Source organism: Tachypleus tridentatus, chromosome 8, assembly GCF_004210375.1.
Source record: "Tachypleus tridentatus isolate NWPU-2018 chromosome 8, ASM421037v1, whole genome shotgun sequence".
NCBI classification, from domain to species: Eukaryota; Metazoa; Arthropoda; class Merostomata; order Xiphosura; family Limulidae; genus Tachypleus; species Tachypleus tridentatus.
In genome coordinates, this window is record NC_134832.1 from 34,900,635 (window position 1) to 34,928,481 (window position 27,847).

The 27,847-nt window shown below is 31.7% G+C and overlaps 1 protein-coding gene across 1 annotated transcript; it reads left to right on the forward strand.

Annotated features, from left to right (window-relative positions):
• The first annotated feature begins 1,851 nt into the window (after positions 1 to 1,851).
• LOC143222153 (uncharacterized) lies at positions 1,852 to 24,103 on the forward strand. The gene is made up of 5 exons (XM_076448210.1): positions 1,852 to 1,937; positions 14,705 to 14,798; positions 17,322 to 17,411; positions 23,042 to 23,279; positions 23,969 to 24,103. Exons 2-4 carry the CDS (start codon positions 14,713 to 14,715, stop codon positions 23,253 to 23,255), a joined length of 390 nt encoding a protein of 129 aa, XP_076304325.1. The 5' UTR covers positions 1,852 to 1,937; positions 14,705 to 14,712; the 3' UTR covers positions 23,256 to 23,279; positions 23,969 to 24,103.
• The last annotated feature ends 3,744 nt before the right edge of the window (positions 24,104 to 27,847 follow it).

A 27,847-nucleotide genomic window follows, 5' to 3' on the forward strand; every position in this document is an offset into this window, starting at 1 on the left:
AAAAGAGTAGCCCAAGAGTTGGCGGTGGGTGGTGATGACTAGCTGCCTTCTCTCTAGTCTTACACTGCTAAATTAGGGACGGCTAGCACAGATAGCCCTCGAGTAGCTTTGTGCAAAATTTCAAAACAAACAAACAAATCAAATATGGTACGAATAATTTAAAAATAGTGTATTGTAGCTGTGAAACCGATCAATTGCCTCGTACTCTTCATAGTTTATAGTATGAATATTTCGCCAGAGCCTACTCACCCATATGTATATATATAGCTCATTATGTTGTTATGCTCATGCTCTGGTCCCAAATTAAACTAAGCTCAATCATGGTAACGAACTTTGTCACATTCTTATATACAGTTTTTTTAAAGTTCTGTTGTCATACATACAGCCTCCCGCTAGTACAGTGGTAAGTCTACGGCTTTACAACACTAAAATCAGGGGTTCGATTACCCTCGGTGGGCTTAGCAGATAGCCCTATGTGGCTCTTCTATAAGAAAACACGTACATACAGTGTCGCTTTTCCCTCCTTTCCTGGACGTGTTGTCGTCATATCATTTTTTAAATTTAGATACTTCTTTTCGTATGTCTTGCCATTCGTCTTGATGGTAAAAGTCGTTGACCTTTGAAACGTGTTAACATGACTGTGCTTACTTTTATAAACAAATATAATATAATAGTAACTATGACTCTTGGTTCTTCAACGTTTTTTAATAGGACAGGATATTTATAAAATCTATTACATCTTACGAAATTATATTAACACCATCGTTGCAATTTTCTATTTCTAAACGTTGCTTTAATGGATCTTAACGGAAATTCAAACTCAAGATTAAAAATAAAAACTGCAGAAATTTTACAACAAAATAATAATTGGATATTAAATATGTTATTTATGAACATCAGTAATTTTAGCTTCCATAGAAAGTTTTTGAAATTTTATATTTGGCCACAGCACCACCGTTTCTACAGATTTATTTCTACACTGTATTTTGTTAAAATATGGCATGCTACCATTAAGTTAAATGCTTTAGAAACACTAAAATTACAACCATACGTTAAACCATACGTCTTCAGTTGAATATCATGGCTGAGATAACGATATTTTCCTTACTGTGTATGTTCTTAAGCTTGAGAATTATATGTCATCCTACCAAAATCCTAATTTATACGTGAACATAGTACAAGATACGAATGTTGTCATGATTTATTACGAGACAGCCAGCTAAGCTGTGGATAGAGTGATAAACATAGACAAACAGATATTTAAGCTAGATGTTTCCATTAGCAGTAGAAATGCAAAAAATGAACAGGTAAGAATGAAAGTATAGACGAGAACGGACATATGTTTTGTACATAACAAAATAAGTTGAATTATCATATACATAAGCTCCCAAATCAAACCGTTTACGAAATTATTTATAACAACAAAAAGAACATTTGACGAGAAGAAACCCAAATTGTAGGTTTAAAAAAATAATATATCACAGAGTAATTTGTTTTTATAAAGTAATACAGTTAGATCCAATCTAGAAACAGCTGACTCTTGTTGAGATATGCTTTACATATTAAAATGGTTCACCTTTAACTACATCACGCTAGGAATGAGGTTAAATAATGTAAAGATGTTTAATTAAGAACATAACTATGAAGTTTGGTATTGCAAGCTAAATCTCTATCGAGTTTTTTTATGACGAAACATAGTGCTTCGCTAACAGTCAGAGCCAATTACAAGGTTACAGCGTTACGTCATCGTGACGTAACAAACGGTTTTACCAATCATTTCAATATTTCAGAAGGCGAAGATTTCCACATATAATGGTTACATATATATGTAACCACATATAAGGGGGCGATAAAAGTATTTAAATTTATCTCTGGGAAAGCTTAATAAGCTATCTTGTCTTCAAGCAATCTGTCGTCGAGGAGACTCCAAGAAACAGGTAGGTAATATCAACTATAACAGTTTTAGACTTCCTAGCTAGTGTTACTTTTCACCGTTGTTTCTTGAATACAACATGATAAAATTTAATATTCTAACGTTCTTTTCTTTAAAATATCCTCCACTTTTTCATTATCAATAAAATGTCCTGGATATGCTAAATGTTTCGGGTTCTTTTATTGCAACTAAAATATTACAAACACAAAGTTTCTGTTTGTTTTATAATTTAACACGTAGTCACTTCTATTTATATTGCAACTACAAAAGATGCAACGTTAATTGCTTTTGTTTTTATTATAACTAAAACGCTTTGTTAATGTCTATTTTTACTGTATTTAAGTGAATACAGCTCTAAACGTTCATACTTTTATTTAATTAAAATCTTAAGAATACGTTAACCTTTCCTACTTTTAACTAAAATTACCCAACAGTAACAGCTTCTGCTTTTATTGTAATTAAAATATTACGATAATGCTAACCAATTCTATTTTTACTAGTTGTAGCTAAAATAATGCAACATTAACAACTTATATTTTTACTGCAATTTGAATGATACGAATACATTAAACGTTTCTACACTTAATATGGCGAAAATAATACAATACTAACCAATTATATTTTAATTGTAGGCAAAACGGGTGTGCTAACTTTTCGATTTGTGTAAAGTGTTACGAATATGTTAAAATTTTATTTTAACTTAATAATCCCAACTTTTTCTATTCGGTAAGATTTGCTGTTATTGTTTACTAAATTTCGCGCAAAGCTACCCGAAGGCTTTCTGTGTTAACCATTTGTTATTATAAAGAGATAGACTAGACAAAAAAGCAGCTAGTCAACACCATCCACCGCCAATTTATGGGGTACTCTAATCGAATAGTGGGATTTGGCCGTCAACCTAACATTGCGCTCACCACTTCAAAGTGCAGGGTGAAATATTCTTGGCGGTAAGGGACCCCAAACCAGGTAATCTCGGATCCCCACACCGGCATGCTAATCACCGGATCGGACCCGGCATATCCGTTAGAAGATGCTTTTTGAAAACTTTTTTTTTTATCTGGAGTTTTATACTAACTAAGATTTTGAATTAAAATACGCTTATGTTTTATCTTATTTTATAACTGTAGTTATGTTGTTCTGCACACTTTAGGTACGACATCTAAATATATTTCTTGTTGTAACTTAAACATTTTGAGCTCTTGTTAAATCTACAGTAATTTTTTTTGTATCACAAAACTTGGAAAACGCTTAATATTTTGGTATAATGCATACTTTTTGTAACTAAGGTGGTTGGTAAATATTGTTACGAATACTTCTTACCTCCGTTTTTAATTTTTTTTTGTAATTTAAGTTTACTGTTTTTGTTAATATTTTCACCATAGCGAACAATTTTCAAAATTGTTAAAAAAGTGGTAAAACGTTTCTATTATGTGTTCCCGTATTTTATGTTAAAATAATCAGTTTTATTATGAAACAAAGAAAAAAAGTGATGAACTTCTATTAATTAAAAATAAACTTACCATTCCTGAGCGGCAGTAATCTAGTGATAAATATCGTGATTCAGCTAGAAAGCTAGTTTATAATCTTTGCCTCTTGTTAGGTGTTATGTCAGTCAGTGCAACATTCAACTTCATGTAAAGTTTTGAAAAAAGTAGTAAAGTTTTCAACTCTAATGTTTTGTAAACTAAGAACCCCATTACAAACTGCCCACATTTAGTAAAATCGTTATATTTCATACTTCTTATGTTGAATTTCATAGGCGATATGATATATTCTAAATTACATAATGTGACTTATGAACGTTCTCACATTTATAGCTTTTTATACATAACTTGATAATTTAATAGAGCGATAGGCTCAAGTAAACTAAGGAATTGCTAGAGACAGAAGAAAAATATTGAAGCTAAAACCACCAAAAAGTTAACTACACACACACACACACACATACACACACACACACACACACACACACACACATATATATATTTAATATATACATATATATATATATGTACTATTGTCAATACAACGTTTCGAACAATGCTCCCTCTTCAGGTATCACTAAATGAACATTAACTCCGTAAAAGAAAATATTCTAAATCGAAGACTGCGTGACAAAATAGGAACTGTATATATACATATATAAACACACACATAATTCTACTTATATATATATATTTATTTAAAGAGAATATTAATGCTGAAGAGTTAAGTAAAATAAAACAAAATCAAAAGGAAGGACCACGTAAAAACAGCAAATCCAATATACTGACTAATTTTATAACTAAAAACAAGCTAAAACAAAAACGCTACACCAATTGAAAAGATTCCAGATATAATGTAGGATGTAGAATGTAACCATAGGTTTCAGAGGTGACTGAAGAAGTAGGACCCACATTGCGTTGGGGATACACCGTCTATCAGTCTTACTTTCGCAAAATCCCAGTTCATTAGGCTACGGAAACTGTGTAGTGAACCTGTTGTTTTCAATATCCGCTCAAAAGAGTTTGAATGGTTTTTTTCCTTGATTGTAACTATTCCAAAAACATTCCGAAAAAGCAACTCTGTAAATCAATACCACAAGTCCTCTTCATCTCTAATGGAAACAAACTCTAAACTCTCCTGTACCAAGTCACCCCTTATCTTCACTTACCACAAACAAGTTAGACATTTTCCCATGCCTCTCGATACCAATATTGGAAACTACGTGATGCAAAGGAACCTTAAAACACACACATCAATTTTACTATAGATAGCTATCCTTGTAGTAGAAAGTGCTGTAAAACGTGTGATCACATTGACTCAATAATATTCGTGCAGGGTCGTAAATTGAGTTTTACATTAAGAATCAGTGTAATTGCACATCAAAGTGCGTCATAGATTCTATTGTTTGCTTATATTGTGCAAAATTATACATAGGAGAAACCAGTAGATTATTAGCAGAACGTCCCCAAGAACATCTTAAAGATATAATACATTGTAACGCAGATAAACCAGAGACCCGACTCTTCAATTTGCACAACCATACCCTTGATCATTTCAATACACTTGTTTTGGAGAATGTCCCTAGAAACAACTATAATTATAAATTACAAGAAAACTAAATAATTTTAGATTTGTAAACTCTCCATTCCAATGGGATAAATTAAGTTGTTTTTTTTTTTTTACTTTATTGTATTGTTTATCGCTTTAGTTAGTGTTTTTAACGTATGATGTGTGTGTGTTTTCTTATAGCAAAGCAACATGTGGCTCTCTGCTGAGCCCACCGATGGGAATCGAACGCCTGATTTTTGGGTTGTAAATCCGTAGACTTACCGCTGTACTAGAGGGGGGCTTAACCTGTGATAGTGATGACCATGCATTTCTGATTACAATATCTCGTTAAGGCACTGGTGGACCTTGGACGAAGAAAATACTATACAGTTTGTTACGTATTATACTTTATTTCGGAGGAGTCTCCGATTGATTATGTTACGTATGTTAGCGTATTACTATTTCAAATATCCGGAAAATTGAATTTGAAATTAGCAGTTAATAAAATGTTAATATGTATCAAATTTACGTTATTTGCCAACATGATTGATACACGCAATTTTATTTTTTTAACAGAAATATATTCCAATATACAAACATAAAAACAATTTATAATAATGGCTATTTCTAATAGTTATTACAAATTATGGTTTATGTACAAAAGTTTTAAGAATTTACAAACTACACTGAGTCTTATACCCGGTCTAGAACTGCATATTTTATCGATGTTTTAGGTTCACGATGGGCAAATTAATTCTGAGTTGATATTGTTTCACCTCCTTTAAGAAACGATGTCTCTTTCTTGACTGGCCTTACTTACACCAGGTAAAAACCGATTCCTCCCAGCAAAAATATGTAAGTCCTCGTAGAAATACTAACTTCTGAAGTAATTAAATGAAGTTAACGGTTCGTAATGTTCGAAATTTATAAATGTTTCTCGTCAAATTCTGTAGTTTTCCGATGAATAGGCGTTAATCATAATTGTAGCTTCCTAGGCCTATAGCGCACCGACTGTAGCTGTACAGTAATATTCTCTTTCAGTCTTTCAGCTAACCGCTTTTTATAGGAATCACGCTAGTTTTTAGAAATTTCGACACTGTTCTCCCGCGCTTTTGTCAAACAACTATTGTTGATTTTTCACTTTTAGGAATTCTCTACAAGTGTCGAAAATAGGCGGAACTTAAGCAATACACAGTCAAGAATATACGTCACATGCAAAAAAGAAAACTATACAGAAACAAGCGTAGATATCACAATAAATTTACAACGATAAATCGGTTAACACCTTCTTTTTAGAGAATTAAAAATTGCTTAATGCCAATACCATACATTGTCAAAGCATTATACCGTTTCAAAAACCATGACATTATATAACACAATACAAGCAACCTTGCCCCTCGCTAGTACAGCGGTAAGTCTACGGATTTACAATGCTAAATTAAAGGGTTCGATTACCTTTGTTGGGCTCAGCAGATAGCTCAATGTGGCCTTGCTATAAGAAAACACACACACTTTTTTTCTTTTTGTCGGAAGTCTCAAAATGAATTTATGTTTACTTCTGCGTTTTTTTTTTCACTGTAAATGTTTTCTGTTTTATTTTTTCAAGGACGATCTAGTTTGTTTGCCTGTTCTTACTCCCGAACAGTTCAACCTGTAAGTCTGTTGTGAAGAGATAGCTGTGGACCTAAGACTCAACATACCAATCCTTCGTTTGCTGAATCTAGTAAAAACACATTATAATGTTAATCTGCGCGGGTTTCTGTTCTGCTTTTCAACCTCTACTTATCGTAGTAGAGCAGTTGAAAGAAAAGTAATTACGTTTTTTTTTTGTTTCTTGTTACAGAATATGTGCCATGATGTTGTCTCTGGAAATTTTTTTTTTTTTTCTGAAATGAAAGAATGTCGAATTAATCGTTTTCACGTATATTGAAAAGTGAAAATGAATTTGTTTTTTAACTATACTCTTGCTATCTAAAGCAAAGGATGGAAAGCTAGCAACTTATAAATAGAAAAGGCAAAGTCTACTTGTTTTAATCTCAAACTAAAAATAATGTATATATTAAATACAATCAAAATTTGACGTATTTATGTATGTCTATTTACGAATACTGATAAGACTGATTTTGAGTAGAAATTTCAGAATGTTGTGCGTTTTTTGGGAGCCTTGATTTGAAGCTTATTTGAAACATTGAACTAAGGCAACATGTAAAACTGATCACAGATTATTTTGAGGATGAATTCGAAAATATTTTTTGGGAATAGATCACAGAATATTTTATAGGAGAACAGTTTGTTTTTGAAGTTGTAATCTATTACTTATTGAACTGAAACTGTTTTCTAGTAGTGATCTGATCCTGTTTAAAAATTTAGATTTGAGATTGTTTGGGAATTTTATTCTATGATTATTTCGGATTCTTGATCTGAGACTACACTATTCGTCTTGTTTTTAGATGTTTTTAGTTAAAACAACTTTGATTAGGACCAATGATTAAAACTCCAGCTGTCTAGTTGTTTAGAGAGATACTCAATTTCCGTAACGGAATATTTCCTCGCTCCCCTGTGGACAGTCGTTTCCGAAATCACCAGGAGGTTGAGTAATAAATGGTAATCAGAACAATTTCAACCTTCCTGCTTTTCTGAAGAATACTGAAAAACCATTAAGTGTCGTGGGTGGCCTGACTGGTTCTCTAGAATGATCCAATAAATATATAGAACCTGAATCATAATATTACAATAGATATAAGGCTGATTAATTCTATAAAATTTTTCGTTTGTTTGTTTTTTGCCTTAAAGGAAACTGTGTTTACACAAATCTGCTAAATCGTGATTATTAACATGAAAATACACGTCTTAACATGCTTTTAGGATAAGTTAAGTATTAAACAAGAGGGAATCCTTAATAGCCGCGGCACTTTAATTTATTTTGGGGAGGATTATAGTAAATTAATACAAGATACCTTTTCATTAGCTATATTTTTAAGGAGTGTATATATACACGATTCGATTTTATTACACATTGGGATCTCTGCCAGCGTACCCTGAAATTGAAATTATTTTAATCAGGATTGGAGTTAATTATTATATGAGACCTTGTGCTCGTTCAAAAACATAAATAAAAAGAATTTGAACTTCTGAATTCAAAACTATAATTAGATCTCAAATCAGACAAGAGATGACGGAGCTATGAGGTAAAAGTTTGTGCTTGAAATACTAAGAGCCAGTCTTTGAACCGCTGCTGAACATTGTTGTTTTGTATGATTACCAAAACACTCAGTTAAACATAACAAATCTTCATAACCTTTATCAAATAAATTTTAGGAAAGAAATTAATAGTTACAAATTAACATTAAACAAACATTTTCAAGCAGTATGCTGTTTTACCTGAAGTCCAATATATGTATATATCTGTCAATCGGGACAAAAACGTTCTCCTTTTTGAAATTCATTATAAAAATCACACATTTTGAATAAAATATTTCCTTTTCAGGAATTCAAATTTTGCAGACATTTAAAATACACATTATTTTCTTTCTAAATTCAACCTTCAGTAAAGCAGACACTCTGGAGAAATATTAGCTTTCTGGATCCTTCGACGGAGGGAAGTCCTTCAGTTGGAAAAATTACAAAAACAAACAAATCATAAACAAATAACTCATACGACACTGGTTTTTAACTTAATGCTCCTCCTAGTCTGCTCTCCTTCTAGAAACAAAAAAGATGTTTACAGAATAAAACAGATATGAAATAAACATACACTTGCTTCACAAAGTGGTACAGCGGTAAGAGGCTTACAACACTAAACAAATTGGAATTCAATACTCAGAGAGTGCAGAGTACATATAACTTATTGTGTAGCTTTGTGTTCAGACTAAGAAACTAACAAATTCCTATAAAGGGAGAAATAAAAACAAATAAACAAAAAACCTTGTAAAAGTCATATCTTGTTTGTATTTTTAAACTTACTTGGAAACTTACGGAATAACTGTTAGGAAATAGACTATTCTCCTGTCTAATATCTCTAATGCATAGATATAGAAGCGATAGCTAAGACAACTTATCTCAACATGCAAAGAAACTGATTTGTGTGACAGTATTTAGAATTAAAGTAACTTAAATTCAAGCAACATCTAACTGGAACGTCTTGAATTTAGATACCATCTAGTAAATAGGAAAATAGACAAGAAGGCTGTCGAAGTCAAACGTGTGTTTTGTAATAGCAAAGACACATAGGGCTATCTAATGTGTCCACCGACGGAAGTCGAACACCTGATTTTGGCGTTGTAAATCAGAAGATTTAACGCTTTTCCACCGGCAGACCGGGGTTGAAACGACCAACACAGTATTCTAAACAAAAAAGTCTAAAAGTTCACTATCTTCTGATTTTTGTAAATAAGCAGTTGACTGTCTTAATATATTTTTTTAAAGAGACCATACCTCACTCTGTACTGCTGGTTGCGCCCTGGTAAGTATTATGTTTATTAATGTTATTATTATTATTTAATTCTGGTCTAATTCTGCAAGAATTGTTACATCAAGCCAACGTTTGGAGTTATATGATGAAAGTCCTCTAATCTACATAGCGTATTATAATAAAAGACAAATTATTATTTTTGGTGATATTAACAGGATAATGTAAAGTTTTGTTTTTCTTTTTTAAAGTTTTGTTCAGACTTCAAGATAAAAAAATAACAACAAGAACAACTAACTCTTGAGAATTTGTTTGTGGGTAAGCACAAATCTACATTCAGTGATTTCTGTGCTTTGCCTACCCCCGCAGAGATACCATTGTGTCACCGGGGTGTGCTACAATTGAAGTGAAATAAGGTATACTGTTTCACAAATTAAAGTTGTCTTGGTTAGTTCAGGTTATTTTCTAGTTATTCTGTTAACGTTGAGTTTCATAGCAGTTTAGAATTTCAGATAATATTTTAAAAAGAAAGTGGACCTCTAAATAAAAGTCCAAATAGTTATTTACAAATATTACCTCTAGAACAAGATTAAAAAAAGAAGTCATGTATGAAAGAAATACTTGAGCACTTTAGTTTGTAACTGTGTCTTTGTGATAAATGACTTAATGACCTGAAATGATGGAATTAACACTTATAATTAATATTTTATAACGGTGTAAAAAAGGTATATTTCTGTGTAATATTTTTTCTCTGTATTAACAAAATTTTTTGCATAATGATATCTTATCTCTTGTGCAAAACGCTTTCTCCACGAAAAGCCCATATTGAGTTGAATATACTTGTAAGTCATATATTTTATGTAATGGGAAATAAGAAAACCATAAGCTCTTCATGTGATTAATTCATTACAGTCGTTTAGGAAGTTGCAACATGCCCAAAGTTGGCTTGTTATTACCATAACATGTTTGGTTAGTTAATAAAGTTTATAATTTTCAGAAAAGTTTTTTTTTTATGGTGACGACGATAAAATATTTTGAAAAAATATGTTTTGTTCTATACTTTCAACAAAAATTACTGTGGTTTAAAGTCATTTAAACGTATAGTGATTAGTTTAGTAGGTATTTTTTTACGTTTTTTGTGGTATCAGATATGGTTTTAGAATGTTTAAAATACAATATCAACAAATTTTCCAGTAGTATACTTATGAAATCTTATCTCATCAATGAAGAATCAACACAGAATCATAACCATAATCTATTATTGTAACAGAAAAAGCATGGAAGAAAATTTCAGAAAAGTATTATTTGTTGATTAGAATAATGAAACCTGATAGTATGGGGATAGTATAAAATACTTTTAAAATGATTGTATAAGCTATTTAACATAATTATTTCAATTTTCCAAGGGGTATGAAAACTCACTCTACCGTATTTCCATTTATATACACAAAGAGAATGTCAGTCAGTGATTTCAGTAGGACTTTACTTTTTGTATTAAACTATTAATTATCTAAGGGTCATCAGATTTTGTACACAGTTTTATCAAACTTTCATCACACATTTGAAAGACAAACAATTGAAGTATACAGATAAAAATACAAAGTAAAGGTTATAATCTAAGTCTTATAGTTTTACATATTAATCTGCTTGCACAGAATACATTTATTATCTATGATTAATGAAATAATGCCTGTTTATAGTGATAACCTTTCAGAAAAATAAAATTAAGCAGTTATTTTTCTTTCACTTTAAGGTTTATTAAATTTCAACCAGAAGTTAAAAAGTAAAACAAATAAAAACGGTTATATGAATAAATGAAGATAGTGTTAGTTGTGTGTGTGTTGGGAAGAAGTTTAGAAAAAAAGTAGGTAAAGTGGTTGCTATAATTCGGTCATCTGCTAGTTCGGCGATAAGTTTACGGACTTATATTGCTAAAGTTCTGCCTTCAATACAATGTGGTGGGCAGAGGGTAAATAACTCATTATGTAATTTTGCACTAAATAAACAACATATTTTATTTGTAGCTAAATAAATAAAGCATAGCATTAACAACATATTATTTATCGCTCGAATATTATTTTAAAATATTACATGAGATTTCAATATTTGTCGGTAAAATAATTACAGAACAAGAATTTATTAGACACTACGTGAAATGAACTGACTTGAATATTCTGAAAAGGGCCGTTTACCCAGTCAAGGGTATCTAATCAATTACAGTAAATTTTAAAAAAAACCAATTCGCCAGCCGCCAGGGTTCTCCATCCTCGAGCTAAAGTCTGGCTCACTTCACTTTCGCTGCTTTCGTCCAGTTCTCCCGTCCTTCCTCTCACTCACAAATATTTTTGAAATGTTAAAAATAAAGTAAAAACTCCATGGATATTTTAAAACATTTCTCACGTAAGGGGACGAAGAGGAACTATAAAGTTCCTGAACACCCCAGTTGGAGAGAGAACTCTTCCGATTTCTCTCTCTCTAAACTGAACCCCTGCCACGTTAGTTTAGTTTAGTTTAACTGACTTGAATCTGTTAAGAATTATGAAGCGATAACTTACAGATATTTAAATTGTGTTCTGTATAGTAGATATAGATAAGACAAACAAAAATAATTTTTCTCTATAAGATACGTGTTATGTGAAAACAATGAAACATAAAACACAACAACAGTTACCAACTGTCGCACTATTTTGTATGTAAAAAACTAAGAACGTATTTTTCACCTTCATATTAATCTTAAAACCAAAGTACAAACTACTCACATATATGTGTGGCCCTCATATCCTTCTCATAGTTATTTTAAAAAATTACACTAAACAGTAAAAGGACATCGATTTTTGCTTGTATGCACTATTAGTATGCAATGACATTTTAATCGTTATTTGTATAAGTTATCTCGTTGTGGTAAATCAAATAAGATTTAATTCATTAAGAAAGACTACAAGACGTGAAAAACAATGAAACAGTCTAAAAGTGTTTTAAATAAGCAAAACAAACGTCTATGACAAACATTTTTTCATAGATTCACAACGTTTCGGTTTAAACTAGCTGACGAGGGGCTTTTGCTCAAGATATTGCGAATAAAGTTTTGATCTTGACAGGTATTTTCCAATTTTGAACACTTTTCATTATTTCAATGTTCTTTGATTTTATTATTTAATTAACGTCAAACGTTTCGGTCATGTGTCCTTGTAAACGTCTCGAATTAACATTAGCAGGGCTTGTATACGTATATGTGTGGGCTGGAATTATTTTACTGCAGGTGTTTGTGACTTGTTGGCAATAAACAGTGCACTTTTTTCTTAAAGTAAAAAGGTGTATTCAAAACAAGTCAAACGTATTTACAAAATTATTTACACTATAGAATATCACAGTTTTATCTAAAATTTATACAGTTCTCTTTTCTTGTGAAACGTCCACACAAGGTGATTCAGTTTCTTTAAAATTCAACTGACAAGACGAATTATTTTTTTTTACTGTACAGTGTGTGATACATTCACTTATGTTACCCCGTGAATTACCACTGTTGTATCTAGAACTTTAAATAATTTTCTCCTTTTCGTCAAAATCCACAGAGACAAGTTCAATTACTTTAGAACACCCTTTGACATGACAAATTTTGATTCTTATCTTTGTTAAACTATGAAACTCGCTTTAAAATATCGTCTGTTGCAGCTAAACCAACAGTCACGCACACTTCCGGCTAATTTAATGTTTTCTAACTTTTTTCTTTTGGCTGAACTTTACTTGCGCTTGCTTGTTTGTTTTTTGTTTTTGAATTTCGCATAAAGCTACTCGAGGGCTATCTGTGCTAGCCGTCCCTAATTTAGCAGTGTAAGACTAGAGGGAAGGCAGCTAGTCATCACCACCCACCGCCAACTCTTGGGCTACTCTTTTACCAACGAATAGTGGGATTGATATAACAACACCCAAAAAACGAGAAAAACGTAGAGGTTTCGAAAAAGATAGTAACTATTAACAAATACATAAGTAAACCAAACCAATTGAGAATAGAGCTTTGTTGAAAAGAAACCCAGAACTCTCATAGTTTGATAGAAGGTTCCAATTTTTGGAGGAGTAAATCAGTCTCCTGTTTCTTTGAAACTTTTTGTTGTCATCGAATTACTTATGGTAGGTTTATTTGTTTGTTTTTTGAATTTCGCGCAAAGCTGCACGAGGGGGTTATCTGCGCTAGCCGTCCCTAATTTTGCATTGTAAGACTAGATGGAAGGCAGCTAGTCATCACCACTCACCCCTAACACTTGAACTACACTTTCACCAACGAATAGTGGGATTGATCGTCACATTATAACACCTCTACGATTGAAAGGGCGAGCATGCTTGGCGTGATGGGGATTCGAAGCCGTGACCTTCAGATTACGAGTCCAGTGCCTTAACCACCTGGTCATGCTGGACCTGTGGTAGATTTACGCTAAGAATTGTAACAGGTTACAATACATTTTAGTGGGTTCTTTTTTACACCCAAGAGAAAGAGAAATATTTAGGCAAATTGTTGAATAAACTTAAAAACAATTTATACGTTGGTAACATCACAAAGTTTTTTACATTTTCAACAAAGCTATAAAACTTTCTCAAAAAGGTGTTTAAATTATTTACGAAAATTTCAAGTATAATCCAGTAAGTGTACAATTTACAAAATCTTTAACTGGATATTCTTTGATGAAACTTTCATCTTCAAGTCTTAAAGCTTGTTGTGGAGATACAAATGTAGAGGACGACGTTTTCCAAAGTCTTCCGCCTTTCGTTTTCAAGTCTTGAGAAAGGTGGAAGACTTTTGAAAACCTCGTTCTCTACACTTGTGTCCCCATAACAGGTAGTTGCCGTCTATTCTACAAAGTTTTGTCATGAATACTCTGCCTCAACAATCTATCAAAGAATGGATACACTTTGTTATGTAACTCGTATGAACTGGTCATATTGGTTAATTACTGTGATCAAATTCTACTGAAGTTTAAAAATTAACATTTTTAATGGTAAGTTAGCTTGTATATTTGTGTTTATTTCCTTACTAAAGAAAAGAATATAAAAATACATTGAATAGACTTTGTTTTATGTTTTCAAGGTGTTTGATAAAATTGATAAAGTTTTATGCTAAATCTTAGTGCTTTTTTATGTCGTCAGTCCACATTTTTCTATAACGAGTATCAGTTTTAATTCCATTTATTTGGTATTAATGCGTTTTACTCCAACTTTCAAGTGAAATATTTAGTATATTTGTGTATATATATATGTATATATTTATAGTGAAAATTAATACATTTTGATGAAGTTAAGTAAACTTAAGTACACATATATATATATTTATATATTAGGAAACACGATGATAACTGGTGTGAAGATGTTGTTATGCCTTGGACTGATTGTAGCCACACTGGCATTTGAAACAACTGATTATGAATTCGAAAAGTGAGTTAGAATATAATTTCCTAGCCGTCGTATTTTGTTGGTGTATTTGATATAATACACTACTATCTCTTTCATGGAAATTTAATTTTAAAAATTTTGTTTTATAAATTAAAATAGTTTATTTATTTATCGAGGCCAACTATTTCTATGTCTGATAAGAGTAGCTCCATGTCAATTATTAACATTATTAATCAAGGTTATGCATTTCCTTTTGTCGTTGTTAACATCCTTGTCTGGACCTGGAAACTATTAAATGTTGAACAACATAAAAAGGGTATTGCTTTCACAAGTTCACGGATGAATTCAAAACCCCTACCAGGGCTATGTCCATTTACGTTCATACGATCATCATTTGATTTACAGTTGGACACACTCTCTCTATATACATATATTTCGCCCATATATTCCAATGTTTTCATGTTTGTTGCATCATTCTATGTGTATTTACACAAATACCCTTTTTAATACACTATATTATAAGACAACAATATGATGAATTAAGTAGGTCTAACGATAGGTGGTATATTATTAAACTTATGGTACATATTTAAGGGTAAGAGCTACTCAGGCTCACTCTCACCATGTGTGATGTAACGATCTAATTCATGTAATATGTTTATATTTCAGTTGTTTTTGAAGTATGTGAATGATCTGCTTGGACGTCTGTCATGGAGTGGTTCTGTATTTACGTATTTATGTAGGGAGTTTGAGTTTGTTGAGTGTGGAACTTTGTAGGGGCTAGTGAGTGCTGCATTTTGTTGTTTCTGTAATTTAATTTCAATTTTAGTGGATACGACATTGATTCAAGCTGGACAAACGTATTGTATGATTGGTGGTATATAGTGTTTGTATATTTTTAATATGATAGTTGATATTGTTCCTGTATTATTTCTTGACAGACTTCTAATTTGATTTATTCTTTTCCAGATTTTGTTTGAGATTTCATTTATATGCTTTTGCCAGATTAATTTTGTGTCATTGGAGAGACCAAGACATTTTGCTGATGTAGCAGTTTGGAGAAGTGTTCCATTAAAATAGAGTTTGGAACTTATTTTAATTAATTTCTTTAATTTTGACAGTACTAGAATTTCTGTTTTTTGGTATGTTTATTTTTATTAGTTTCTTAGAAGAGTATTATTCAGTGTTATTTAGTGAGGGATGTAAATTTGTGATCGTTATTGTTGGTTGTTTCGGAATTCTTCCAAACAGCTACATCGTCTGCGATTTGTGAAGCAGAACAGTAATTTTGGTCGTTTAAAGAAATGTCGCTTACGTATATGATGAAGGGTATGGGCCCAACTGCCTGCAGGAGTAAAATACTTCGAGTAGGTGCCCTGAACATTTATGCGACATTTTCTATTTTCTAGAAAAATTCGATAACCAGCAAATAACTCCTCGCGGTAGTTTCATTTCTAACATTCAGGACCTTAGACCTGAATATCAGATTGTATCGAAAGCCTTCTCTAAATCGAGAAGATAAACAACCGTACATCTATTTTGTTAAAATTATCTATTAGTTTCGGCCAATCTAACTAAATGATCTGTGGTTTTGCTGAAATTTTCCGAAACCGTTTTGTACTTTCGATAATTTAGAATCGTGTTCTAGGTAGAGGCTTAGTCTTTAATTTCTTATTCTTTCTAAAATTTTTCTAAAATTGGTTTGTTTTGAATTTCGCACAAAGCTACACAAGTACTATCTGCGCTTGCCGTTCCTAATTTAGCAGTGTAAGACTAGAGAGAAGGCAGCTAGTCATCACCACTCACCACCAACTCTTGGGTTATTCTTTACCAATGAATAGTGGGATTAATCGAAACATCATAACACCCCCACGGCTGAAAGGGCGAGCATGTTTGGTGTAACGGGGATTTAAACCTTCGACCCTTGAGTTACAAGTCGAGAGCCTTAGCCACCTGACCATACCGGGCCTTCTGTGCAGCTGGTCAGGTTGATTGGTCTGTAGTTTTGTGGCTTATTTGCTGGTTTTTTATCCTTTAAAAACATTAGAATATACGCTTGTTTCCAAGAGACACAGGTATACAGTATATACCATGTTTTCAGAGAGAGATTAAAAGTGCCTTGAGTTGTTTAAGTAATAATTGAGTTCCATTTTTGAGTAATATTACTTGTATGCTGTCTGTATCTTTGTTTTTATTGTGTTTTATAGCAATATTGATTTGTATTATCGTTATTTCGCCTGTCATATATTCTTCCAGAGTTTCGGTGATTGCTTCATAGGTTATGACGCCTAATAGTTTACGTTATTTAAAATTTTCGCCATCCTTAGTTTCTATCATGATACTAATAGATATTAAAATCAGAAAACCACAAATTCAGAGTATATTTAGTAAAGCTGAACAAATTTAGTGATATTTTTATTTTTACAATCGTTATTACTAAAAACTGTGAAAACTATGCGGGATGTTTTACCAAGAAGGGAAACTCAGTAAGACTATATCAAAGTTAGTTTATTTCGTTATATAACTGTGTATTTTCACACAAAACTAAACTTTTTTGTATTTTAGGAGTCTGAAGGGCATCATTGCTCGAAGAAAAAGCCTGTCCTACATCAAAAACATGTTACGTGATCTTGACGCTCGATTAGAGAAACTTCAGTAAGTCTTGATTTTCAGTCTTTAAAAAAAATATGTTGAAAATATTCACCTTATCTCTTAAAATAAATTGTCTTTGTTCCACTTAATCTTCTGAATTTTTTTATACATTCTAGTTAATAATACTACAGTACTTATATTTACCTATCCTTCCTCATTATGCGTGATAAACTGTTCTGATTTATTTGTTAATTTTTTTATTGCTTTATATTTATCAATCTCAAATATTCTATATGTTTTCATATTCCTTAATTTAATGCCATACCCTATATTTTGCATTCAGTTTCAGATATTTCAAACTAATTGTCTTCTATCTTTACAGGAGTCTAATTTTTAACTTCTCTGATGAATAATCATGTTTATATTAACACTATAATTATTATTTAGAAACATTTTTTTTGCTGAATGTTGTTTCATGTCGTGTGTATTCATAGATCAGAAACAAAACACTAGAAGAAGCTGCCTGTTATAGAGTTTACTCTATAACAAATGCTGTTTTCTGTATTACGTGTTTGCTTTATAGTAAAAAGTATCATATAAAATATCACAAAGAGCATTTTGCCTCAAACATATTCGAAATAAGTTTGGACTTTTTCTCCCAAGATTGAATATGCAAATTTTTAAGTTCAGTAATGTAATAGCCACTGTAACACGTCAGACGAAGTATAACGAATAACTATTAAAATTGCTAACAATTATTTTCAACAACAAATTCACAAATTCGACTGGATCTGTTATACTTTGTTCCTTTTGTTTAATGTACTCTACGTTTTATACGCATGGTTTCTTCTCCATTAAACCCTCTTTTTTTCTGAAGCATTTACTTGTCACTTAGATAACACTTTTTTTTTTTTTAAATATATTTCCTTTTCTGCTCATGAACTGGAGATGATTTCCTATATAGCTCAGAGATACAGTTGTTTGGAGAGAGAGAACTTGCCCTAATCTTGCTCCCTAATATTTTTTAATCCTTGCCCTATTACATAAACAAACGCAAGCAACATGAACGAGTCAATAATCTGTTCAAAAACATGTAGTTATTTTCCTTTCTTATGTTCAAAACGAAGAAAAGAGAGAATACGAAGATGGTACTCACGTAACATCCCAGTTTACTCAGAACAAATACATATATTTGTGTATATGTATAAACTCTGTTTGTGAAATATGTAGATCATTATAAAAATACTTTCTTTTTATTTATAAATCTACCCAGTTTCTTCTTCAATGGAAAATTGTTCTGCTATTTAATTTATCACTGACAGATACGTTATGTATCGATATATTTTAGCAATAGTTCTTTAGCATCATACGTATATTATCTAGCCAAATTCCTTTGCATTTAGTAACACCTTTTAATAACTTTCTTAAATTTTGATTTAAGTAAACATCCTTGTAAAAAATCAGCCAATATGACAGAGATATAAAAGCGGAATATGTAGATCATTTAGAGGAAGATTAAAGTAACATGAAAATAATGGTGATCTGTTAAGTTAAACACGCAAGCGACTAAAAATGTTAACCTAACCTTTAACCTTGATGGTTTCTTGGGGTTGTAGATTATGTCATAAAACATTAGTTTCATTAGTTGTCTAAGATGTTGTTATTATAACTGTCAATAAACGTATGAGTATGCAAAAAAGTTGTGCATATAATAAAATTAATTTATTTGCTTTTTTTAATAGGCAATTTCATGTTCATGCCGATACAGAATTGTTGTTGTTGTTTTCTTAATCTGTCTTAATTTGTCACAGAGTTAATCGCTTAGCAATATTATAACGATGGGTTTAAATCTTTGTTCGGTTCGGGGGTAACATTCTCAAAAAATAAAATAAAAATGGAGCTCACTCCTTTATCAGCGTTACTTTTTCCAGTTCATTAACACTGTTTGAACCTGAATCACGTACTTTAAAACGTTTTCCTACAGAATCCCGTACGTAATAAACTTCAGTTTAGTAAGCTTGTTGGCCTGTATATATCATCTTCTTTCTCCGGAATTTGCTAACCAGTTTATTAGGGATTAATTATCGTCCATTAGAAAATAGTTCTGACAAACTGCACCTGAACATTACAACACTAATGGTTTTAAGACTGAATTCCTGTGCTGTGTGATATCCACAGTGATGATGCTATGTCATAACACACAAAGGTCAATGTGGGCACGAATTATGCACCCTACTTAGACCATTAGGCTACCACAACTACATGTGTGTAATTCTTCCTTGAACATTTCGCGACAGGCTTGGTACAATATACATGAGTTCGTATATTTTTTTTTTGTACACAAAAAATCTGATTTTTAATGGATTACTTTTACTAAAGATTTTTTTTAAATATCTAGTCTGTTTCGTTACAAGTCCGAGTGTGAAGTGATTTTCGAGTTATGATTAAAAACTTTTCTTCATTCTAAAAATCTCAAATATTATTTGTATAATCTCTAAAACATCTTAAATACATTTTTAATGTTTTTGGGTAAGACTTTATATGCTGTCCCTTATTTTCTCCACCATATCTATATGGGGTCTGTCAATTTCACTGGCCTCGTAACCACCACAATTAATTGGAAAATGAATATAAATAATATTTATTGCGTTGTAGAATTACTGTTTGTTTCTGTGAATTTCGCGCAAAGCTACTCGAGGGCTATCTGAGCTAGCCGTCCCTAATTTAGCAGTGTAAGGCTAGAGAGAAGGTAGCTAGTCATCACCACCAACTTCCAACTCTTGGGCTACTCTTTTACCAACGCATAGTGGGATTGACCGTCATATTATAACGCTCCCATGACTAAAATCGCGAACATGTTTGGTACGACGAGGATTGGAACCCGCGACCCTCAGCTTACAAGTCGAATGCCTTAACTCACCTGGCCATGGCGGCCCAATGTAGAATTACTACAGATTATTTTGTTACATTGACCTTTCAATCGTGTTTGGCTAACATTGTAAAACTAGCATTTATATGGTGCACGTTTGTTACCGCATCCAATAATATAAGACTGACCCTTAGTCTTTACAAAGTAACCTGTCTTGGCTGTGTTTCAGTAGACTAATATTTTGTAATATATAATCACCTTTCAATTATTATACATCATATATGTATATTAATTATAACAATTTAGAAATAAAACATTTGTTAAGATATAGAACAGTAAATAAATAATTAAAGCAAACACTTATCTATTTTAGCTACGACCTTTATACTCAATTGCCGCTTGACGTAGGTTTCTAAGCCTATTAAAATTCCACTTGTGGATGATGTGAAATATTTGTTTACAGAAATATATATACAGTTGAATAACCAAAAATCATAAATTACTATACAGACACCATAGAATCCCATTTTAATTTATCAAGCATAGTAACTAAGCTGTAGTGAGATCTAAAATACGAAATTCGAGTAGACTAAAAATATAATACATCTTCTTGAAATTTTGATACGAAAGAATAAGGTGACCTTCCAACACGATAAAATAGACTGAAAGTGTATGAAAGAGGTAATTTCCAAAAACTGAAAGAGATGAAATGGGCTAATGTATTTGATTCAGTACACAAGCCATATGCCAGTAGTATAAAAATATACGGGGTTCTTATTTTATATTCTAGCTTGTCAATACACAAAATCACAAACATTTAATTTGAACCAGTGCTGCATTCAACATACCATGCGACTTACAAAAATCAATATTTAAGTGTGTTCTTTTAATATTTGCTTTTAAGTTAAGAAATTAACTAATATTTAATACTAATATTTTAATTATAACTACACATTAATAACAAACTTATTGACATAAATTAATAAAATAGTAGTTTAATAAAAATTGTGAACGCAAGTCAACAAACGCGATGAAATGGCATTTAAACTGTCGTAATAGGGTGAAAATGAAGATCGTATCATATCCTGATCACTCTCCAAATGTTTGCACGTCCCGTATATGGCTATTGTGTGACGCGTGATGTGCCTGGGAACAAAACATTTTCCACGATGTAATTTCACCAGTAAAAATGTTATTGACAACTACTATATTGTAGATAAAAGGATTTGCGCATCATTGATTGTCCGATATAAAAACCAAGTTTGTGAAGCTCCCTTCTGATGTTTTACATGCTCAGTTACTGTTCTGAAGAGTTATTCAGTTGGGAAGCTGAATCTGTATAGTTTACGTCGATTCCATGCAATTATAATGTGGGATTGTCGACAGTAGTACGACCTATTCCAATCTCCTACTAACTGTATTGATGGTCTCTTAGTGACTCCACGTTCCCCTAACCACACGCTGGGAAATTTACTCTCACTCTGAAACGTCGACTAGCTTTTATCTGATCTGTTGCTTTTCGCATCATGAATGTGTCCATATGACTTCAGTGTGGTACTGTAATGTTAAATCCCAGTCTGGATTTCTTTCATTCTCTTGTCTTATTCAACTTGTTAGTTTATAACACACTGTGTTTCAATAACCTTTACTAGACGCTTGTTTATTACGTAAATGAACTCAGATGTATTATTTACACTATTTGATAACGACGATTAGATAATGAAAACTGATTATTCCTTAGTTGTTTAGAGCAGTGTATAAAGCACACAAAACGTCTTCCAACAATTTTCTTTCATATTTGATATCAAGTCCAATTAATTTTCAGTTAATTTGTAAACTCATAATAATTTAGTTAATTATTTTAGGAAAATCAGAACCATTTCCAAATAATTAGATAATCAATGTCGGCGAATCTGATTTTATATCACAGAACCACATTTTATTTATTTTTAATGTTCATTCCACAGTAACGTTTGTGTATTTGATTTCAGCTTGCGTTCCACATTATAGAACCACTTTTGTGTTTCTGAAACTGATTTTTATATAAATGTCGTAACTATTCGCGAAGCTAATTACACGTTATTGTTCGTAAAGTGATTTTGCATCATATAGTTACACATACACATCACATAATCACTTCCATGTTCAGGAAGTTTTCTACACTACAGAATCATCTGCACTTTTGTGAAGTTAATCCAATATCATGGTATCACACATTGACAAAGTTGATTTTACATTATAGTACAAACTTCACTTTTATGAAGACGACTCTACACTACAGAATCACACCCGTGTTCACCAAGTTGATTTTTTATTATAAAAACACATTTATTAATGAACGTAATTGCACGCTGTAGATTAATTTTGACGTATGTGAAACATATTCTACATTATGGAACTACATTACACGTTCAAGAAGCTAATTACATATCATGGAGTCATACATTCATGAAGCTAATTCACTATTGTTATTAAGGTTTTTGTAGTTAAATCCATATTCGAGAAGTAGATTTAATAGTATAGAGTTGTCGGAAAGGCATCAAGGATAAAAAAGAGCAGACGTAGTAACTACAATTATTTGAAAATACAACAGTTTGGAAATGTTTACTAATAATGAAAATGTGTAATTAATTACACGAATGTACCGTGAAGTAGTATTATTATATCATGTGAGCTAATTCTAATCTCTCTCAATTTAAGTTGCGGATGTGAATATCTGTCTATTAAGAGACATAATTGAAGGTGTTAAAAATTGCTTACGTTAATTCCAATCTATAACGACCAGCTGAGTTGACGAGGGAAATAAGTGTCACGTTTATGTTAGGAAACGAACCTGCTTTCTCAACGCAGGCATGTCACACAGCTGTGACTACAAGGACCTAGTGAGCGCTGTAGATGAGCAAAAATTCTGGTCTTCCGAACACTCACCAGGAAAGAGACGAGGGTCAATCTCTTCTGACGTTCCCAAACCTGGATCTCCTTCTAGACTTATGAGATTGCTACGCTCATTTCTTCCTAAACACCATCAAAAGAAATGAACCAGAATGTTGTGTAGGTAGAAGGTAAGAAGAACAACAATTAGTAATATATTATTCTTTTCTAAACTAATGAGCCTGCAATGTGATCTTCGTGTCTGGTTCTGGCTGATAAATGAAGCAAGCGAAACAAAAATTAGGAGAAGATGGAATGGGAAAGAGAGAAAATTAAAAAAACTTTCCAACTTTTCTGACTATCAAAAACTTAACTATCAAGTTGTTTAACCCGTACTTTACACTAATGTCTTCTTGTGATGATGGTGATTTTCCAGGTTGTACTGAAATAGATTTCTTTAAAATAAGTACTCAGTTACACATCATATCTATTTTTCTTATTTCTCTTTAAAGTTTTTTGTAAAAGTACAAATATGAAAGAAAGATAGAAATTCTGATTATTAAAACTTTACCTAGTTTAACAAGAAACAGATGAACACATACTGAAATTGTTTTTGTTGGAGCAAATTACGCTTTAGAAATCTAATATATCGTAAGTTTATCATAAATATTATTATCACAGTATTGTTGATTTTGTCTTTACATTGACGCTCTCAAAACTACATTTTACAGCAAACAAATGATATTAAACAAATAAGTTTAATCTAAAGCAAAGCCAACAATATTTTTTATCAACTTTGGTAATTTTCATCTCTGTTGTGGGTATTTTTCTTAAACAAGTCAACAAGTCTATCAACTTATAGTTTTCTTTTCTATTGCAGGTTTTACTCTCCAGGGAATCTTCAAAAATAATAAGTAATAAAGGAACACTTTGTTAAAATACATTTTCTTCTGATTTTTTTTCAATTCATCTTTTCTGAGAAGTTCTAGATCTTGTAATTATTACCTGAAATTAGATTAAATATACTTGAAAAAGCAACTGATTGACAGTTTTTTATTTACTTCTTGCATACAAAGATAACAAAATTATGAATATAAGCTTATAAATAGTATTTGTCAAATTTTAACTCGCTAATATATTCTTTTCTTTTTCCAGTTGATATAAACAGGTAACGTAGTAATGAATCTTCAGTATAATATTTGAATAGCTAACTTTGACTCTCAAGACGCCCTATAAACAACCACTGTTAACTTGACCTCTATTGAGCAAAGACCTTGATGACCCCGAAAACATTTATAATTGTTTGAGTAATAATTTTTAATATCTTTAATGAAAGGTTATTACATGATGGTTTTTCTACATCAAGCAGTATCGACTGATTCCCTTGTTCTCTGTACAGTAGGCCTACCAGTCAAATGAAGCCTGCTTTTTATCTAAATTCAGTTGATTGCACTGATGTCTAACTGGTTTTTGATATGATATTTTAGTTTATAAGTAAGTTTTCTCATAATTCAGACACAAATTTTGACGCTTAATTTTCTTAAAACTAAATATTGGTTAGATTCATTCAATTTAAAATCACTGTTATCTTTAATAGAACGGATAAACATTTCCTAAATCTCATTGGATGGTTAATTGTTTTTGTTAACCGTGTGTACCTAAATCTTAGGCGTTGCCAGGAGAAGAAACGTGTTATGAGAAATGATCCCTTTTGAATTTCAACTGCACTTTATGTCACAGGAAATTGAATAGGAGAGTGAACTAGCATTCTCTGTGTAGGAGTGGCACAGACGCTTGTATTAAGGTGATACATAAATCATCTGAATTTTCTTCTTTACATGTTATCAGGAGCTAAATATGAAGAGCAACCTGGCACAGTCGTTCTATCTCCGGTGTACATGCCGCTTTTCAGCTATTCAGAGCCTCACAAAGTCGAAAACCGGCGAATAGTTAGAAACCAAGATTTCTAATTTTTGTTCATCATCATATTTCCTCAACAGACCCAGCTCTTACCTAGTTCTAATATAATTTTATCATTTGATGGAGCGAAACAGTCTTCACGTTCTTTGACTACCTATTTCAATATTGTTCTATGCACAATTTAAGCTTTAGAATACACTTTATAATCTAGTAACCCACGTACACCATCTTATAAAAAACTAAGCAAATAAATATAAATAAAAATTATTGCTAAATAAAAAAAAAACATATGGAAATGGTAACTGAAGTTGAGAGAGAAATCAGACAAGGTAAGCAGCAGACATGATCGGCTAATGAACATATAGCAGATTAAGCTGTCACGACTTTGCATGGGGAATAAAATCTGTACATTACATGTAATGATTATTCCCACTTTTCATTGATATGAGAATAGCCCAAGAGTTGGCGATAGGTAGTGTTTACTAGCTGCATTCTCTCTAGCCTATCATTTCTTTCTAAATTCAGGACGGCTCGCGTAAATAGCTCTCGAGCAGCATTACGCTAAATTCCAGAAAACAAAATAACAAACCGTCTGTGAAGATTACAAAGTCACATTTATACTTTCCTGGCACATACTTTCTTCATACGTTTTCTGAGTTGTTATATTACCTGATGACCTTCTTTTATTATGTGACAAATGATGGTATGGGTATCAAGCAAACACGCAAATTTAAAATATCTGATTTAACATATGTTTCAAAAACTAGAGCCCTAAGTGTTACAGCGGTATATATGCGGACTTACAACCTTAGAATCCGTATTTCGATACCCATGATGAACAGAGAATAGATTGCCCATTCAGTAGATTTATATGCTTAATTATAAACAAACTAAACTATTATTTTTATATAAAATGTTATGAACGCACCATGTGGAAACAATAATTATTTGGATGAGTATCTTGTCTTAAATTATATTGTTATAAATAACCCTATGATCTTAAGATATTATCAAAACTGAACACCACGAATCACAGTTAATAATGATTACCGATGTCCTAAGGTAGAAACATCACGAAATTTTATGTGGTCATTTTAATCCACTGTTACTTGAAAGGTGTAGAATGCATAAAAAATAAAAATCAATTAAAATGAATAAAATAAGGGGTTTTTGGATATCAACATTTTATGCGTCATCAGGTTTGTGATTTAAAAAAAAAAACAGTTCCCTATTGCATCAGCAGCAAGTTTTAGGAATTACAACATTAAGATCCGAGGTTGCGAGAAGAGCGTAGATGGCCTATTATGTAACTTTGCGCTTTATATAATTTTATCTTATAAATATATGATATATTACATTCATTCATTCATGAGAGATAAGAGCCGAAAATATATTCTGATTGGAGACTTGTTAATATCATTTGTAATGCTAGTGACCAACAAACAGAAAGGTTTAAAGTAGATAATGAGAATGGAAACAGTTAGTGACATTTATTGATAAACTACATTAATCGTGTTCAATCTATCAATTCTTTTTGTAATTTTTTGTAATCAATTAATGTAATTAACATTTATAGACATATACGCACATTCCATTGAATAAGGCTTTTTATTGCCAGTTTTTTTGTTTATTCAAATTTCGTAGTAAGCAAAACAGTTATCAGCTTATCACAAATTAAATTACAATTTATAAGAAATTTTCACGTTGTCTCTAAGCTATTTGCTTTCTTTAACCCTTTCGCCGTGACCATCCTTTACTGTGCGTGTTACAAGGTTCTAGTGACTTACATTAAATATTAAACTAAAGAGGTTATTCGCAAAAGCAATTTAATCGATATATTCAGTCAAACCACAGACATACGCATATCTATAGTTTAAAAACTATTTTGAACACCGGATATATTACATATAATAAGAAATATGGACCTGAATAATGAATCTCTGTAATTCTTAGTATGAACACAACAGGCAAACAACCACTTCACTGTTAAAGAATCCACGAAGCGCTTCGGATAAGTACAGTAGACAACAATTTTAAAGTTGAAGAATTTGCGAAGTACTTTGGATAAATACAGTAGACATAATATCATTTCGTTGTGTTTATTCCAATTTATGTAATACTGTTTCAACTATCAGGAAATAAAGAAGAGAATTGCTTATGACGTACCTTACAGACGACTTCAGGCATAACGATATAATATAAATGGATATTTCTCTATGATGGGCATCAAATTATCTTCATTGTTATAATATTTTAAATTATAAATTCCTTCATCATATCCATCGATTCATCAATCATCTTTCTTTGTTTTTGCTGTCCTTTTCTGTTCTGATTATTGTTCAAATAACCTCTTTAAAAATGTATTTCAGGTCGGCTGGTATGGGTATTAACACTTTCACTGGTAAAGCAGAGAACCTGAATATGACCTAAGAAGGTCGAAACGTTGTTCTCTGCTTTATTAGTGAAAGTGTTAATACCCATACCAGCCGTCCTGAGATATATTTTCACTTAAAGTGGGTTTCTCGTTATCACGAAACTCTTTTTAGAAATGTTTAAAATAATAAATTCGAATTTAATATGCTGGACCTAAAATGTTTGTAGGTTACATATTCACAGAATAAACGTTAAATGATTTTACTTTAAAAGGTAGCACTTATTAAAACGGGACTAGACACTTTTTAAAAGAGTGCTGTAAATATGGTAAATGATCATTTTAAGGTAGAAGAATCTACGAAGCGCTTTGAAAAAAATATACAGAAATTTCTCTTAAGAAGGCTATTGAAATGCTTTTGGTTGAAGCAATGAAGGCTTTCTATGTTCAATTTATCACAAAATCTCT

Excerpts from the sequence above, each read along its gene's own strand:
- LOC143222153 (XM_076448210.1), top strand. The coding sequence starts at position 14,713 with ATGATAACTGGTGTGAAGATGTTGTTATGCCTTGGACTGATTGTAGCC. Across the intron at positions 14,799-17,321 it reads ACTGATTATGAATTCGAAAA|GAGTCTGAAGGGCATCATTG; the intron begins GTGAGTTAGAAT and ends TTTGTATTTTAG. Across the intron at positions 17,412-23,041 it reads GCTCGATTAGAGAAACTTCA|GAAACGAACCTGCTTTCTCA; the intron begins GTAAGTCTTGAT and ends CGTTTATGTTAG.